We start from the raw sequence: 20267 nt of genomic DNA, 5'->3' as shown, positions 1-20267 counted from the left end.
TAGAAAGTTTCTAGAATAATAGGATTTGTATTAGCATGCATTTTCTGAAGAATATGAAGTCTGAAACTCAAATGTATATCATTATTTATTGACTTCAATCCTCAGTGATTTGTCAGAAAACCATATATTTTAGAAGGAACATACCAAAAATATGCAGCAAAAATCTGGACATTCTGCGAAAACCTTGATATATGAGAGGTATGACTTCATCCTTCAGCCCTGCCCTGACTCTCTTTACCCCACAGCATTTACACCGTTGTGTAAACCTGAAATATTATCAGGTAACTTGTAAAATGTGCATTTCTCTCATAATTGTTGTTACATCTCTTACTTGTTATGGTCCATTTTTTGTTATATATTATTTCTTTCTGTTCTGCTTTTGATATGTACAGCTTGCTGCCTTTCAGTTACACGCAGGCTGTTCCATGGGATCATTAATGTCCATCTGAATTATCCCCATATCGAGTAGATTGGATGTCATTTGAACAGCTAGATAAGAGCACCTCAGGACTGTCACATCTTTGTAATTTTGTTCTGTAGTGTCATGATTGCAGTAAGGTTCCACCAGACGTGACAACAGAGCCTACAGCATCAAAGGCTAGTGTGCTGTCTTCTAACTATCTGACATGATATTGTGAGTTGTTCTTCTGGAATCACCACATTCCTAATACTGACACACTGCCATCTAAGTAGCAGATGGATATTGGGAATTATGTTAGAATGACGAGTTTTAGAAATTTTTAGAAAGTCAGGAGGGTTTTAGAAAATCCAGATTTGCTAACACAACTTAAATGTACCTGTTGATTTGCTTACTTACTTCTTTAAATACTTGCATGTTTAATGATCAGTGGGTGAGATGGTACCGTAGACCTTTTTCAGCCTTGAGCTATGTCATGGGCATATTAGAAATAAGAATGTATGGTTGCTTTTGTAATATGACCTGTACATTAATGTAGTGAAAAGAATTTACAGTATACTACAATACAATGCACACTTGTGTAATAGAGGTTAATCAATATTTTGTGTATTTACATCAGTTTGTAATATAACTGAATGATATTTACATATTTGCTTAATGTGGGGCAATTTTGATCTTACCTACTTCATTTATAACTAATCTGCATTAAATAATGTTTGCTTTCTAGATACTTGTCCTGTTGCAACTTGGATCTCACTAGACTGGGTTGAAACTGTGAATGAGGTCTGATAAGGGGGTTCAGATCCGTTTACTTGTGTGTTTTTTTTATGAAGAAATAACATAGTTAGAATAAAGAAGAGATTCCAGTAGTGTGTTTTGGAATAAGCATTTTTTTTCTTTGCCATGACCTCACCTTGTATTTACAGTACATGTATAATATTATCTGGGGACTTAAATTTACCAGAAACAGACTGGAATAATATTAATTCTACAATGTTAGCAATGAAATTATTCACAGCGTATATTCAGGAACAACAATTGCTTCAGATTGTAAAAAAATCAGCCAGGGGACAGAACATACTAGACAATGTTTGTGTTCCCAAAGAAATTGCTGTAACTTCAAGTCAGGTTTTACCACCATTGATGAGCAGTGATCATGGGGTTATAATGGTTAATTTGTTGCTAGATAATTCTGCCAAACTGAAATCTAAGCCAATGCACAGAAGGTTAATGACAGATAATATGAAAACAGAACAGTCACTATGTAAAACTAACTGGAGTGAGAAATGGAAGAGAGGTCGAACTACAACTTTGAAAACTGAAATAAACAAGCTGGACAAATCGATTAAGCATAGTGTGAGACAAAATCAAGAAAAATTTGAAGAAAATTTATATAAAGATATTGAGCATAATAAGAAACCTTTTTATAGATGCATTAGATGTGGAAGGAGTAAAGACACACAAATTGATAAACTGTGCAGATTCTAAAATGTATTCTCAGACACAACAGATTATAGATTTATTTACAAAATCTTATACAAAACAGGTTGGTTCCACAAAAGGGGTGGCAAGTTGTCCTAGTGACATCCAGGTAACCCCAGATACTGGAATCAAATTAGATTGAATTGAAAAAGAACTGCACAAACTGGATCCAAACAAAGCAAAGGGAGGAGACGGAATTAGTAACAATGACCTGAGAACACTTCAGCAAGAACTTACAGTACCATTATATTTATTATTCACTAGGTCATATAAATATGAGGAGATTCCTCAAGATTGGAGACATGCACTTATTAAACCTGTTTTAAGGGAAAGGGGAGTAGGACAAACCCATAATCATATAGACCCTTAAGTCTACTTTCATGTTGTGGAAAAATAATGGTGAAGGTAATATTGGATAAGTTATTCTCAGAACTGGATAGGTTGGAACTTGAAACCATATATCAGCATGCATATGTTGAAAACAGATCTATTACCACCTGTAACATGATGTTCTATAACAATAGAATAACAGCCATGAATGAAAAATTGTGCTGTGATGTAATTTATATTGATTTAACTTCAGCATTTGACAGGGTCATACACATAACACTGATCAGTAAATTAGTACAACTAGGTATTGATGTAGTCTTGATAAAATGGATAGCTGCATGGCTTACAAATAGGACATGGCAAGTATCATACAGCAACTGGACAGGCAAAATCCTTGGTTACAGTCAGGGTGTCCCACAGGGCTATGTCCTAAGCACTTACTTGTTTAGATTGTATCTTTCAGACCTAACTTTTTCATTTGAGGTGTTCTGTAGTCTAGATGCAGACGACCTGAAACTGGATAAATTCATTACATGTGTTGCAGATAAGGCATGTCTGCAAAAGAACTTGACTAAATTGACCATTTGGGCACAGGAGAATAATATGCTGATAAATACATAAAAAACTAAGCATATGAGATTTGGTAGGCATAAATTGAAAGGTGAATATTTAATACAGTACACAGTGATTGAAACTGTAGACTCATTTAAGGACCTGAGTAGATTCAGCTATGAGTTTTTCTAATCATATCAGCCAGTTGGTTAATGACAGTTATAGAACTATAGGTTGTATAAAAAGATTTATAAAGTCTAGGAAATCAAAAATAATTAAGTCATTGTTTGCTAGTTACATTAGACCCAAACTTGAGTATGGAATAACAATATGGAAACCCTATACGAAAACAAACATGAGTAAACTGGAAAGGGTATAATGGAAATATCCAAAAAAGTACTGCCAGCCCAAAGTGGTGTGGAAAAAAAAAATATTTAATGTGACAATAGACACAGACCGGTTTCGGCAAGAAATTACATAGCCTTCCGCAGTGTAACAAAACTTCCACAAATAGCCACATAGTATATGCAACAGTTAATAGGCAAGAGAACATAATTGGTCACAATTGCTCATTCAGCCCAGGGTGAATTAACCCCCCAAGTTTGATGATCCATTTTCTTTCTTTGGAATTTAGTATATTGTGCCAACCAACCTTGTTCCCTTTCTTACCAATAACTAAATTTATTACAGTAAATCTGAAATTGGCTGTAGGGTGATTCAAAACATGCTTATACAAGGCACTACTTGCTTTCATATTTTTGATATCACTGATGTGTTCACTAATGCAGAGTTTCACAGGTCTCGAAGTTTGTCCTACATAAAACGCAGAACATGAGCAGGTGGCCAAGTAAATAAAACATTCACTAGAGCAGTTAGCAAAGAACTTTATATCATAAACCTGGCCAGTGTTCCTGCTAGTGATTTGTTTGGTCCACTATGAGGGCTTCATTTGCCCCTATATGTGCCGATCTTTTCATAGCATATATGGAAGAACAATTGATTTACGATCCCCTTCACAATCTCTATTTGTCTGAAATTGACATTTGGTGCCGTTATTTGGATGACTGCTGGCTAGTATGGAGAGCTGATGTTGCCTTTTTAAATGAGGTTTTGGAGTACATCAATAGCAACAAATGGGGTATTCATTTTACATGCAACTTTGATCTGAACCAGATCACTTTTTTGGATGTTCTGGTAAGCAGGAATCCTGATCACATATTGGACACACAGGTTTACCAGAAATTTCAGGAATCCAACGCCTTGTTGCATGCCTCTAGTCATCACCATCCCCATATCGTACACAACATACCTAAATCCCAATTTATGAGAATCAAGCATATTTGCTCTGATTCTAACACTTATGAACAACAAAGGCGTGACCTGGTGGGTAGATTCAGGGCATGGGGGTACAAATCTGGCACCATTACCATGGCTTGTAGGGAGGTATCTTCATTAGATACACAGGATCTGATGAGATATAAGGATAGGTCCCCTTCTCAGGACTCACACATGAGATTCATCACTACCTATGGGTGCAATACACATAATCTTCTACAAATGATCCAATGTAATCGGAATATCTTGATGGGAGATGTCAGGCTTGCCAACATGTTACCGGAGAGATGCCCTTTTGGATATAGGAGAGGTAGAACATTGGGGTCTTTTTTTACTCACTATAAAACTGGGTTCATGGATGTTCAGTCACAATGTCAAATAACACTAATGGGGGATCATCTGGTTGGTTGTTTCCCATGTGGGCACTGAACTCATTGCATCCGGGTGGACAAGACCAAACAATTCACTAGCAGGAACACTGGCCAGGTTTATGATGTAAAGCTCAATACACTTTTTATTAGGCATCTTAACAGTAGCAATGTGCCTTCACATGTTAAGCTTATTATGTCGAATAATGCTAGTGGGCCACCTATTCACATTATGCATAGAACATCTCACTGCTTTCTGTTTTGGGTATGCATATATCTGCATTCCATTTTTTGTCTTATTTTTATTTTTATCTTTATTTAACGTATATGTGCTTTCACATTCAATATGATGTTTGAAACACAGTCTGCTTATGTATATTTACATTTATATCTCAGCGATTTGAGCGTTTATATCTTGTATTCACTTTTTCATCTGATTATTTACATATTTATATATTTCATTCATTAATCACAATTTGTCAATTGATACATGAATTTGCTTACTTAATTGATTATTTGCTTCTTCATTCATTTATTATTGTTCATCTACATCAGTATTTAATTAATTTATTGTTGCCACATTGAGGTTCTTAGTTTTATAGTTGTTTCATACAAGTACATTTTATATGCATATATTTATATTTATATTTATATAGTACGAGAATTTTATTATATACACATTTGCTAGGTCTTAACATTTTCATAATTTTTTACATTATGTGCAATGTTTTTCATATATTTTGATATTGACTCACATGACCACGCATTGCTGTTTCTTTCATATTTATTAATATTTATTAATTTTTGTGTCTGTGGTTATTTGTTCTGATATTTATTTCATCTTGATTTGCACTTAGCGGAACATTTATTATGCAGCGGATCATGCGCTCCGAGTCTGTTTTTAACTTATATTTTCAACTTGCACTATTTTTACTCATATTACTTTATTTAGCTGTGCTTCGCAGTCTACATACGCACAAGCACTTTATTTACTTGAGAATGAGAAGACTGTTCCTCCTGTTAGAAGAGGTTTTAGAGATACATGTTTTTATACAATATTTGTATTAATATCTGTCCCAACTTTTTCATATTTTATGTTTATTGACATTTGATTCTAACGATCGCATTCTTCAGGCAGCAGGCTTCACAGATTTTTTGTGCTGGCATGATATATATTATTTGTGTATATGTTATTTGATCATCACATCGGATACATTGTGTTTTTAAAGAACTACTTGTCAGAACAGGTGCTTTGTATACTTTTCCACATGCCTTAGTAGTTTTTGTGATAAGTGACCATGATACATGGTTTCACGCACAGATTTTAAATATCACACATACATCACCTTACACTGGTCAATATTATATTAAATTAACAGTTTTGTTCACAAGCCCTAGTTATGGGCTTTTTATGATGCTTTTCATGATGCTTTATTTTATGCTTTCATACGAACTTGCTGTTCAACATAATGGTTTGTTTTAATGTCGCTTTTACTTTAAACTGCTTGATTGTTTGATCATTTGATTGCTTGATTATTTAATTAAAAAAAGAGCTGCTTAGTATATATATATATATATATATATATATGTATAGTTTGTTTGAATGCATTTGTTATGGATCTGAAGAAGCGTGTTTGATACACGTGAAAGCGCTTGTCCGAAAATAAATTATTCCATTTATTGTGGTGGTCAGACTCCAGTGTTTTACTTCATTTATTTACTTCTCGTGTTTTTGGAGCAGACTTTCAGGTAACAGCGACTTTGTGTCTTCATTGATATCTTGATGGGAGATGTCAGGCTTGCCAACATGTTACCGGAGAGATGCCCTTTTGGATATAGGAGAGGTAGAACATTGGGGTCTTTTTTTACTCACTATAAAACTGGGTTCATGGATGTTCAGTCACAATGTCAAATAACACTAATGGGGGATCATCTGGTTGGTTGTTTCCCATGTGGGCACTGAACTCATTGCATCCGGGTGGACAAGACCAAACAATTCACTAGCAGGAACACTGGCCAGGTTTATGATGTAAAGCTCTTTGCTAATTTCCTTAGTGAATGGTTGATTTACTTGGTCACCTGCTCATGTTCTGTGTTTTATGTAGGACAAACTTTGAGACGTGTGAAACTCCATATTAGTTAACACATCTGTGATATCAAAAATAAAAAAGCAAGTAGTGCCTTGTATAAGCATGATGTTCATCATGTTTCACTGTTGCAGTCATTACATTTGGGTTATCTGCTTGCAGGTAGCCCTCAGTCATTCCTGATTAACAAAGTCTTGGGTCCTGCGTCAGTTGCTGTCCCTTCTTCCATGACGCCAGGTCATCAGGGGTATAAAACATGCAGTCGATGCCATTACATCAGTCTTTCTTGCTGTGCGGTGCCCAAAGCGAAAGCAGTTCGCAAGTGCCGGTTGTCCGACTCCTGAAATTTTCGTTTTCGAGTTTCAGAACCGAAGTCTTCAACTAAAGCTAAGTACCCCACTGGGGAAACTTTTTCTTGCTCCTTACCGATGTCAGTAAAAGTTAATAATTGCATTACTTGTGGAAAGCAAATACCTCATAAAGATTTTCATTCGTACTGTATTCCTTGCCTAGGCCCTGACCACAATGTACCTTGCTGTTGGTTTTGTGCTTTATTTAATCAGCGCACTATCCATCGTCAATATATTTTCGACTCTAAATATTTCGGATCTCAGTTTAATTATCCAGAAATGTTGTCGGTTAGCCATCCGACTACTGGGATTCCAAAAAAATGCAAAGATAAAGACAGGCTGCCGATGTCCAAAACTGCCGACGATGCTTCTCCTAAGTCAGTCACCAGTTCGCCTGTACTTCGCAGCCCCTGATACCCGCCACTTCTGATTTGCAGGCCTCTACTGAGACCCATTCAGAGTCCGGTATACCGCGAGATGCTTCACCTATGGAAACCGTCAATGTCTCTAACTTGGATGGGTCCAGAGCCACTGTGCAGGCACTGGCTTCTGAGGGTGTATTCAGGCCTACTGACTTGCATATTAAACCAATGCCTCCTTCTTCACTTAGGCCTAAATCTGGAATCATGCCTAAAAAATCAACGCCCAGGCCACATGCTCAGGCCTCTATGCCTAAAAAACAAATGATAAGAACGGCTGAAGATCTAATAACTCTAATCAGGGGTAGTCAACCCCCCCCCCCCCTTCTAAGAGGCCTAGGACTGAAGTTGTTTATGAATCTTCTGACCAGGATTCTGTTTTTTTCTGATTCTTCTGATGATCTGGATTTGCCCTTATCTACTTAAGAGGATTCTGATGCAGAGGACTCTATTCCCTCTGCTTCCCCTCAAGAGGATTTTTCTTTTGGTGAAACCTTACATATTCTAAGGGAGCATTTCCACTGGGAAAGCCAGGATTTTTCTGATTCAAAAAAGAGGCTCAGGGATTTCTTACTTCTGCCTCAGCATAGGCCTTTAGCTATTCCTCCTGTACTAAACATTGTTGATGATGCTTTTTCAGAATCTAGTTTGGCCCCTGATTCCTTGCCTCCTGCTCCCAGAAAACCTGACAGATACTACAGGATCCCTGAGTTACACAAGTTCCTTTTTAAAAACCCTGTTGCGGATCCAGAGACTATTTCCCAGGAGCCCAAGGGCATTAAGGCTTCTACTGCTAAAAATCCTACCCCTTCTGATAGACACTCCATGGCGCTGCATAGCTGGGGTAAGAAGGTTTACACTTCTGCAGCCTTGGCCATTAGGGCTTTAAACTGCCAGTTTCATATGTTAAAGTATCAGCAACATGTTATTGGATTGCTTAAACAGAAAATGATGTTGATTCCTGATTGTGTGGAAAATAAAGAATTACAGGATTTAATGCATTCTGCTGAACAGGTTGGAAAACATACTTTGCAATGTGGTTTTGATTCATTAGAGGCCTCTTGCAGGGCTGCTGTTACTGGGCCTGTGCTCAGAAGGCATGCTTGGCTTAAGGAGCAATCTTTACTTGATCATGTTAAAGCTAAATAGGTGGATGCTCCCTTGAATCAGGACCACCTCTGTGGCAACAAGGCTGAGGAAGTTCTTAAAAATATGGAAGATAAAGATAAATCTATGCAAACTGATAAAGATTTCTTACAAGTGCAGCCTCCTAGATTTAGTAGGTACTGACCCTCTAAAAATGTATCCTTTCCAGGCCCTTCCAGGTCTTCTCAAGCCAAACCCAGACACAGCAGAAACCCCAAGTTTCAGTCCCAGGGGACACACAGGACTAAGCAGAGGGGGGGGGCCTCCACTTCCAAATCTGGGAGTAATAAGACTCCCCCCTATGGTAAACTGTCTCAATAACTTCCTTTTAAAATTTCCAAGCACTTATTAACTGACTACTCCTTTGGGAGTAAAGATTGCTCTTCATGCAAAGAATTGGGAACTCATTACCCAGGACAAATGGGTTTTAAATATAGTGTCCCAAGGATACAGATTTCACTTCCACATGTTGCCAACACCACACGGGTGGCGGACCTACCCCCAAATCAGTGGGCAGAGGCCCAAAAACAAGTACTTTTTCTCTTAAGCATGGGGGCTATTCAATTGGTACCAGAAGAGGAAAAGAGATAAGGTTTCTACTCAAGACTTTTCCTGGTACCCAGAAAAGACAATTCATGGTGTCCTATCCTGGACCTGTCTACTCTAAACACCTTTTTGGAGATTCCAAAATTCAAGATGCTGACTCTTCACCAGTTGCTTCCTATGCTAGGCAAAGATGCCTGGTTGGCAACACTAGATTTAAAGAAACATACCTGCACATCCCAATCAGGGAATCTTGCAAAAGATACCTTCGCTTCAAAGCAGGCTACACACACTATCAGTTCTCTGCACTGCCCTTTGGCTTATCTACTGTGCCCAGGGTAATCATAAAGTGCCTAACTCCAGTTATTGCATCTTGCAGGCAAAGAAATATTCAAATATACCCATACCTGGATGATTGTCTAATTCAGTCAGAAAGCCAGGACATACTTTTGAATCATCTGGCCTTTGTACAAAGGGTTCTAACCTGTCTGGGGTACACCTTAAATGAACATAAATCTCACCCGGTACCCTGTCAACAAATTATATTCCTGGGAGCAAGCTTGAGTACAACTTCCCAGATGGCTTACCTCACGCCAGAGAAATAAATTCATTTGACAACCTACTTCAAACAAGTGGCCACAAAAACCCTGCTATCTGCAAGACAAATACTGCAAGCCTTGGGATTCATAGCCTCCTGCATTCTTCTAATTCCATATGCAAGACTGCATATGAGGAAACTACAGTGGTATCTAAAAAGCCTATGGAGTCAACATTCCCATGATCTAGAAGCAATGATTCCTATCATACCTTGCCTAAGCCTAGAGTTCCTTTGGTGGGCAGAGGCCTGCCACCAAAACGAGGGACTACCTTTCACACCACCCCCTGCCACCCAAACCCTAACATAAGACGCATCAGAATATGCATGGGGGGCTCACTTGGCAGGGAAGTGCATTCAGGGCAAATGGAACCAAGTCAAATGCACCTGCGTATCAATCAAAAAGAAATGTTAGCTGTACAGAATGCTCTGACAGCCTTCAAGGACCACATTCTTCCAGGACAACTAATGGTAAAGACAGACAACACCACTGTTATGTGGTACATAAACAAGCAGGGGGTACACATTCTTACCCCCTCTGCAGACTAGCCATGGCATTGTGGAACACAGCCTTGAGCTATCAAGTGCACCTACAAGCTCAATTCCTGCCAGGAAAATTAAATACACTGGCAGACGGACTAAGCAGAAACCTCATGGACCCACACGAGTGGAAACTCGAACCAAGGATTTTCAACATGTTGACAAGCAACTGGGGGAGCCCAGATATAGACCTATTTGCCTCTCCCCAGAACTACCAATTGGACAAATTTTGCACAAGGACTCCCACAAACAAGCCTAGAAAGTGGATGCTCTGCCCTTCAGCTGGAAAAATCTATCAGTCTATGCCTTCCCCCTCTGCCTCTGCTCTCCAAAGTACTACTAAAAATCAAACAGGACAAACCAAGGATGATTTTGATTGCTCCAGATTGGCCACACCAACACTGGTACCCCCTCCTGCGCAGTGTGTCATGGTTTTTTCCATGGCACCTGCCACAGACTCCATCCCTGTTGTCCCAGCAGGAGAACCAGATTCTGCACCCTCAGCTTCTAACACTGAACCTTGCAGCATGGCTAATTACCTAATCTCTCCTTTACCATCCCTCAGTAAACCTGTGATGGATATCATTTTAGAGGCAAGGAGGCCTAGTACTAGAAAATCTTATGCTGAAAAATGGAAAAGATTATGTGCCTGGAACCAATCTCAAGGGATGAGCACAACAGCGCCCAATTTACCTCAGATTTTACAATACTTAACTGAGATGCTTCACAAGGGCCTGTCTTTTTCCTCCATTAAAATCCATGTCTCAGCCATTTCAGGTCATTATAACACAGAACCTCCCCTCTTCTCTCATCCACTGCTCAAGCAGTTCCTCAGAGGGGCCAAAAATTTGAGACCACCCAGGAGAGCTCCAACCCCAGCCTGGGACCTTAACTTTGTTTTGGAGAAACTCACTCTACCTCCTTTCGAGCCAGCTGCTACTGCGGACTTAAAATTTCTTTATTGGAAAACAGCTTTCCTTTTAGCAATCACTTCAGCTAGAAGGGTATCTGAATTACAGGCCCTTATGGCAGTGGAGCCTTTCATCATCTTTCATGCGGACAGAGTGTCCCTCAGAACCAATCCATCCTTCATGCCCAAGGTGGTATCCAGTGTGGCTCTTAATCAGTCCATTCATCTGCCAACCTTCTTTCCCAATCCACAGAACAAAGGGGAATGGATACTGCATTCCTTAGATGTGCACAGGCAACTTAGATTCTACTTGGACAGGACTAAACCTCAAAGGAAATCTGAACAACTGCTGGTGGCATTTGCTGCAGGGGCAGAGGGAAAGGCTATTTCAAAGCAAACCTTTTCTAAATGGATAGGCCATTGCATTAATTTCTGCTATAAGCACCATGGAAAACCTATCCACCAGGGAATCAGACCTCACTCCACCAGGGCTGCATCTGCCTCTACAGCCTTTCTCAGAGGTGTCCCTACCAGAGACATCCTAAAAGCTGCTACCTTGAGTTCTGTACATACTTTCATCAAGCATTATCATTTGCCAATTTTCTCTAAATCCAGAGCTAGCTTTGCCACTGCAGTCTTGCAGGGCCTTATAGCAGGTCTTAATGCTATTTAAATTCCTCCTCCCAACCATAGCTTTGGGAATCTACCCAAATGTAATGACTGCAACAGTGAAACATGAAAAACATAGTACAGCTGTGTACACTTACCATAAATGTAGATGTTCAAGTGTATTCACTGTTGCAGTCCTGGTTACCCTCCCTCCAGCCCCCTGACTTCTTTTAGTTATACCTCTACTTTCCTTTACTATGCTTAAAAGCTTTTTGGTGTATTTGCTTTTTTGTTGCAGGTATATCATTGTACTTTTATATTTAATTGCTTCCCATTATGGGGACACCTGACATCTGGGGCAAGAAGAACTGATGTAATGGCGTCAGCTGCATGTTTTATACCCCTGACGACCTGACATCATGGAAGAAGGGACAGCAACCGACACAGGATCCAAGACCTTATTAATCAGGCCGACTAAGGGCTACCTGCAAGCAGATAACCCAAATGTAATGACTGCAACAGTGAATACACTCGAACATCTACATTTATAGTAAGTGTACACAACTGTACTTTTTGAATCACCTTACAGCCAATTTCAGATTTACTGTAATAGATTTAGTTATTGGTAAGAAAGGGAACAAGGTTGGTTGGCTCAATATACTAAATTCCAAAGAAAGAAAATGGATCATCAAACTCGGGGGTTATTCCCCTTTGAGCTCAATGAGCAATTGTGACCAATCGTGTTCTCTTGCCAATTAACTGTTGCATATATTATGTGGCTATTTGTGGAAGTTTTGTTACACTGAGGAAGGCTATGTAATTTCTTGCCGAAACCAGTCTGTGTTTATTGTCACATTAAATATATTTTTTCCACACCACTTTGGGCTGGCAGTACTTTTTTGGATTTTGCTATTCTTTTTGGTGCCGTGCTCTTGCCATCCCTGCTGAGGTTGTCTGCTGTGTATAATGGAAATATACCAAGGGTATCCATGTATGTGAAAATTTAAGTTATTATGAAAGACTAAAATATCTGAACTTGTACAGCATCTCTTATAGATATCTAAGAGGAGATCTTATTCAGGTATATAGGGCATTTAGTGGCAGCTACCTCTGGGAATGTTGGGGGTTAACAAAAATTACTAGACAATTATCAGGCAACCTACTTAGGAGATTCAATAGGAATGAGAAGTGTACTAATTGGTTCTCTGACAGAGTAGCTGATGCTTGGAATAGACTACCAAATTACATTAAAGCAAGTACTAGTTTAGATATTTTTAAGAACAGCCTAAATACTTATTATGGGACCTAGTGGTTTGGTATATTGGCAAGCTAGAAGGGCATTAATGTCCGTGCTTGAAATTTTTGTATGCATGTATATGAGGTAGAAGCATTTTCACTTACAGAGGGAGGTTACTTAGTTGATTGGTGCTTTTTCAAAGGGCCTGTGGTTCAAGATATTTCTGAGTGAGGTAGAAAGTTGGATCCAAGAAGTGAGGTCTTTAAGCATTATAAAAGTACACATGGGTCATATAGAGTGGTAGTGTAAGTGGACCATTGTCTGATTTCAAGTCGTACTGTAAGTGACAGCATTGTAGAAGGAGCAAAATGGTGGAAGCAGTATCAGTGAGGTTCTCTTCTAATAAAAAAATACTTTCAGTAAGAAAGTAGAGAGCTGATGTGCATCTTCTTAAGAAAACAGATAAAATGGGTGCTTGACATCTGGCGTACTGTGACAAAGACAACCATAGCATCGCTGCATGATTTATTATGTAAAATCTCCGCCTACAATGTCAAGAGATGCATAATTTTACTAACAAACTGAATACTTAAACAAACATCACACAAGTGGTTGCAAAACAAATACACACACACACACACACACACACACACACACACACACACACACACACACACACACACACACACACACACACACACATTCTTTTTGTGCATGGGACAAACTTCCTTGCACAGCTTCATATGGAGGCAGGCATCCATACCCCAATCTCTGTACATACCTACTTCAAGGGTGAAGTAACTCAAACAAACTGAAAATGATTAAAATGAAGAGTAAATCTCACCTTCTCCCTCTTTTTACAGTGTAACACTGTATTTTTTTAGGCAGTGTTCCAAAGACCAAATTACCACTGTAACAGCTACAAACAAATGCAATCTGAGGGTCATGCTGCTGAACGCTAGAAGTCTAAATCTGAAAATGCACTCGCTCAAAGCACTCCTTTAAATGGAGAACATCAACATTTGTGCTGTAACAAAGACCTGGTTCAAGGCAGCAGAAAGCACCTCTGCACTACCAGAATGTAGCTCATTCCACACCATTCGGCCCCAGAACTTAGACTGAAGCTCCAAAGTTGGTGGTGTTTCCATATTCATAAAGGATGTGCACACCTCTAGACTGGTAGCCCAACGTAATGCATCAGAGATACTTCAGGTGCAGCTAACATTGGGTAAGACAGCGATTCAGGTCGTAGCCTGCTATAGGTCCCCAGCAATGTGCCAAGACTCACACTCCACATTCCTAAGTACATTGGAGAATATTAGGTTCCAACCTAACACTCTTCAACAACTTCAACTACACCTCCATTAACTGGGAAAACTACTCATGCACCAATACACTTAATTCAAATGCCCTGGAACAGCTCATTCTTACCCCTACTAGAGGTAGCAATGTCCTTGACCTGGTCATTACTAACATGGGCGACAGTTTCTCTACACCAATAGTTAACTCCTTCCTGGTTAGATCCGACCACAAACTAATCACCCTGGAAATTCACTTCCCTTCCACCCCCACCCCCACACAAAGGTAACCACCGTAAAAAACTTCTCCAAAGCTAACTGTGGGCTCCTAAAAGCAGAGGTGGCTAACTTCATGGCACCCATGCAAATGGAGAATAGTTGCATGACCACCGAATTATACACCAATGCACTGTACAAACATGTACACAAATGCATAGATCTCACCATACCCAATAGAACCAAGATGCTCTCCTCCAAAAAAGGAAGCCAATGTGGTGGTCCCCTGCCATAAATAAACTCTACAACAGAAGGAGAAAATGATGCTGAATAAGGTGAAGTCCCCAAACTGGAAAAACTCCCTTATCAGCCTCAACAAAATGTTGAGATCCCTCATCAAATCCTCTAAAGCTAGCTATGAAAACAGAATTGCAGCAGATAGTAAAGACAACCACAAGGCCTTCTATAGTTATGTAAAGAATCTCCATGGCAATACCCAGATTTGCTCTGAGCTACTGCACAGTCGTACCTCCTATACCGAGCCAACAGATATTGCCAATATACTGGCTGACAGATTCAGTGCCAACTTTACCCCCCCCCCCCAAGGCCCAATCATAATACCAGTAGATTGCCAGGCACCCAGTATTACTACTGCAAAGGTTAAAGTAGTATTGTCCAAGACCAAGAATACAGCTTCCATGGGACCTGACAATATCCCTGGCTGTGTCCTCCATGAACTACAGGGTGAACTGGCACCTCACCTGTGTACTCTGTTCAATTACAGCCTCACTTCTGACTTTGTCCCTATTGAATGGTGCACTGCTACAGTCATCTCTTTCCACAAAAGAGGAGTGACTACAGACCCTGGTAACTATCGCCCCATTAGTCTCACGAGTCTGATATGCAAAGCTATGGAACGCATCATCATGGACCTAATAAACAAGGATATAGGGAATCTCCAAACTCTGGATCCCACACAGTTTGGTTTTGTGAAGGGTAGATCATGTCTGCTCAACTTGGTTGACTTCTTTGAGTCAGTCACCAGAGCTGTGGATGAAGGCAAGGTGGTTCATACAGACTACCTTGATCTGGCCAAGGCGTTTGATACCATTCCCCATTCAGGAATCGCAGAAGAACTCACTCAGCTAGGCATCAACACCTATATCACTAGGTGGGTTGCAAACTGGCTCACAGATAGAACCCACAGTGTGAAAGTAGCGGACTCCAAGTCAGACTGACAACTGGGTCCTCTCCTGTTTAGTATCTACTTCTCTGAAGTCCAGGTCAACACAAAGGGTCTCTGTCTGACAAAGTTCGCAGACAATTGCAAGTTGGGAGCTATTATTAACTCTCCAAATGATGTCAACATCTTACAGAAAGACCTCACTGAGACCAACGACTGGTGTCAGAACCATGGCCTTAAGCTCAATACCAAAAAATGTGTCATCATCCCCTTTGGGAATAACTCATTTCCCATGAATTACTGCATCAATGGTAGTCCACTGAACACAGAAGGTGTTATAAGAGATCTGGGAACACAGGTTGACAGCAGCCTCTCTTTTGACCACCACATTGCCACTGTGGTCAGAAGGTCCTTCTATGTGGCACATTTCATTACTAAGGGTTTTGCATCAAGGAAGAAAGAGGTCATTGTCTCCTTCTACTCTTCCCTCATTAGGCCAATCATCGAGTACAATACCCTACTTGGCATGTACCTCACTAGACACCTGCAACAATTGGAGAGGCCACAAAACTACCTCACAAAGAGGATCCTAGGCCTTAAACACTTGTCCTACATGGACTGACTCAAAAAACTCAAGCTAGTCTCTGTCTCATATCACCTACTTAGAGGCAATCTCTGCTTGACTTACAAAGCCATGTCTGACTGAACTCTGTTAGAAATGCTACAGCTAAAGAAATCCCAATCTCTCCACACCACATGCTCCAGAGACCTCAACCTCATTACCACATTCAACAGAACATGCTGGAGTGACAGGTTCATAACCCAGAGACTGCCCATGCTATGGAACAGACTTCCCATACATGTCAAACAAAGCACCTCACTGGCCCTCTTCAAGAGAAACCTTGATGAGTGGATGTGAAATAGAAAATTCACCCCGGGGATCACTCCAGTGGCTCTGCTTGACAGAGGCATTGAGAACTAAGGTCAGGTGGCATGATGCCAGTGTAATCCTACGGGCTAGGTTTGTAAAGGCTCCAGGGCCATTAGCCTAGTACACAACTATGAACCTATGAACTAAGTGTGTGACCACATCAGTGCTGATGTTCCTTCTGCAATGTTCTGAGCATCAGTGTAATAGGTCATGCCATACAGAAGGTTTTCCATTGCTACAAGTATGACTTATGGATAAGAAACACTTTGCCTTGGTGTAGCTGCCACATCTTTTCATCCACATCTGTGGAACACATTGTTGCATTGTTTGCCAGATTGGGCCATAGTACTGTCATTATCTTTTATGAATAATCTAAATATAGGTTTGTGCAGCTTTGTCATTTGCTGGAGGCCCTGAAATGATTTTTGGGAACTTGTGTTGTCTGGATTAATAGTAATGACATTTAATACAGTGAATGTAGATATATCTTGCCCCTATAACCCTCTTGCAATATTGAAGAACAGGACGCAAAAGTCATGTTCTGCAGAGCAGTGATGTGACCTGATAAGTTTTAGCTGATATACCCATTGTTATGACACTTTCATTTGCTGGAAATATGATCTAGTGTAAGAAAAACAATATTGTGTGTGTTTTGGTGTGGGATGTGGAAGGCGGGAGTAGATGGAAGTACTTTGCTGCTTTAACTGTTTTACCTCCTACAAAATGCTATTAAATACAATTATCTTTTTCAAATAAAGCATGTATTGTAAAAAGTAATTAATGCTGTCCTCTTTCTGAATTGGCAGTTATGCTTGCTTTAACATTATCACAAGCTAGTGCTACATATATTTCTGTGGTGCCATTTACCTGAGGAGATTTTAGTGTTGTATGCATTTTCATGATCTGTAATTTTAACGTGGAAAGAGACTGCTTTGATTCTCTAAAATAACTGAATATGTGCATTAAGGCTTAACTGCTGAACTAGAAAATGGATTTCTTTGCGTTGTGGACTCTGCTTCATGCATTTGCAAAATGTTGTTTTCAGTGCGTTTCAGACTGTGTGCAGTTTTTTTTAGTCCACAGGCTGAGTGCTGTTGCTATGTGATAGTAACATGACCTACTTTATTTTTGAATTTGGTAACTTTCATTGGATTTTGCTTTAAATGATTTACGAAATACTGCAAAGTAAACTGAACACTTTATACAAAGGAATTCCCGAATCTTCTCCCATGATGTCAGGTTTTTATTTTATCAGATTAAATTGAGAAAGAGTATCAGTTTAAGTTTTTTTTTTCCTTTCCAGTCTGAATGCATGAATTTCGTAAAAGTACTACACCCTTACAACCGAACACACCTCTATGCCTGTGGAACAGGGGCATTCCACCCAATCTGTACTTATGTGGAAGTTGGACAAAGAACAGCGGTAAGTGTTGTTTTCTGATCATACCATGCATAAAGAAAAACAGAAAACTTACACATTAGGGAGGAATAGAATTTAATAAATTAGTATCAGGATACTGTAACATAAAGAGGTAAAAATATTAGCATTGGTATGGATGGATAATAGCTTGATTATGCCCTTTGCATCATTACATTGGATTGGAGATATTTTTCTTTGCCTCATTTTAGGTATTCACAGGACTGCCCTCTCCTTACTGCCATCTCTACTTACAACCTTCACCCATCTCTTTTTTTTCCTGGATTCATATCCATAAATTTGGTTGGCAAACACTCTACTTTTCATAAGTGCATTGACAGAAATCCACCTTACAGCTTCAGATTTTTTGCATTGCACTCTGTTCACCAACATTGTCACAGCTGATCTCCACTAATCATTCCGTTTATTTTGGAGTACGGAATCAGAGTCATGCTATAATATGCTTTTATAACTATTTATCTATAATGATCTAATTCATCAAACTGGGAGCGCTTCTAGAGGGTGGGAGGAATTACGTAATCCTTGCACATGACATTGGACATTGCGGTGTCCTTACCTCCTTCCTGTTATGGCATAAAAGTTCTGTTGCTTGCTGTACTGTATCTTAACAGCAGTGCCAATAAAGCAGATGAACATCACAAATCACATTACAGCTTAGCCTTAGTAGTAGACATATTAAAAGCTATTTGCACAAATAGATTTGAATAGCATTCATGGGACAAGTACATTACTCATGAAAAAATGAAAGTGCACACTGATGTTTATATGCTGACGTATACCAAGGCAAAAAGACAGGCTTCACTAGATATAAGCACACTTGCCTCTTACTGCAGTCTGGCAGTATATTGTAAGTTAATGGGTGTATGTGATGAAACATTTGCCTTATAGTAGCATATGTTGTTATTACCCTAGGGGTGAGGATGCTAAACAAAAATGGAAGCAAAGTAAAAGTTCCAAAGCCATTCCATATAGGAACCAATAAGAATGATTCAGACAAAGCACAAAAACAATATACACTAACTATTTGCAAAATCACTTTTCAAAGCTTTATGAGGCATATGTAAATTTCCACTGAAAATGATAATGTTTCAGCATGATGGATCAACAGGTATAATAATGCACATTTTGCCACACATTTAATTAAAAATCAACATTTTATTTTGTGCACATGTAATTTTTGGCAAAACACCATGGCAGGATTTGGGTAGTGTATAGTTCACCCATGGTAAGGAGGAATATTGTTTTGACATAAGGGCATAGAGAATCTTACCAGGAGGATCTTGGGTGAGGTCAGAAATCTGTATCCATAAGGACAATACCCTCCCTCCACTTCTCCAAAATTATTCTGAAAGGCTTGCTAGCAAAAATCTGGCTTTGATCTTGTTCAACTCCAGGATAAACTACATCATTAAATGTAAACAAGTATATGTTCATATCATACATCTCCTTATACTCCGTTCTATACTCACATCCTTACTTCAATCATTTTCTCTCCCCTGACTCTGTTTCTAAAAATGGCATAACCCTGATTTTTTCTCTCACTTAGTATTGGAATTAATATCTGTATTATAATAATTTACCCTTAATTTCTCTATAAACTGTCTATAATTTTTTCTAAATATTACATCATTGCCATGTAAGTTGTATCTATTCCTAACCAATGTTTTTACATTTTGTCTAACTTGGTATAATTGATTAAAGTATAGATGTTTTTGTATTATATTTAAAGATTGCAAAGTTAATGTTAAAATGTTGTATAGTACTTTAATGCTTTTCTCCATAGGCATCCGCTGAAAATGGGCACTTATCCAGTCCAACTTTCCCAGTAGTCAAATGCCAATAAAATAAATTAAATAAATACATAAAACTGTTTTTAAACTTCCTTTTTCAGTGAATCTTATGGCATATGTAAATTACTCCAGGAAAAAAAATGTTAAGCAAAGTGGTTCAAGAGTTACAGAGACATGCAAGGTTTTTACCATGCATTCAGTCATGAATAGCAGGAATTTGTTCGATGACAACATATGATATGCCCTTTGACATAATCTCGGAGCATGGAAATTAAAAATGTTTTTACAGGGGCCTGCATCCCCCATTAATTATATATAATATCACATTACTGGGAAAAGTACAAATTCAAATCCAAAACACTTGTGGAAGAATGTAAGTCTACTCCAGGTACTATAGTTCCTTTTCTTTAATGTAGCACAAAAATAAAAAAATATGTATAAAAAAGTAGATAATAAAACAAAAGTGAACACAAACCGCTTTTCATCCCAA

The 20267-nt window shown here is 39.1% G+C and overlaps 1 protein-coding gene across 1 annotated transcript in view; it reads left to right on the top strand.

The window, feature by feature from the left end:
• SEMA3B (semaphorin 3B) overlaps positions 1 to 20267 on the top strand; it is an 898347-nt gene that overhangs the window by 648526 nt on the left and 229554 nt on the right. The window contains exon 5 of the mRNA XM_044078181.1: positions 17853 to 17972. Within this exon, the coding sequence (XP_043934116.1) occupies positions 17853 to 17972 (120 nt within the window). The remainder of the gene's footprint in view (positions 1 to 17852; positions 17973 to 20267) is intronic.

Source organism: Protopterus annectens, chromosome 7.part0 (genome assembly GCF_019279795.1).
Source record: "Protopterus annectens isolate FY-2018-M chromosome 7.part0, PAN1.0, whole genome shotgun sequence".
Lineage (NCBI taxonomy): Eukaryota > Metazoa > Chordata > Ceratodontiformes > Protopteridae > Protopterus > Protopterus annectens.
Note: the sequence above shows the minus strand (reverse complement) of the source record. Positions and strands in the feature narration are given on the sequence as shown.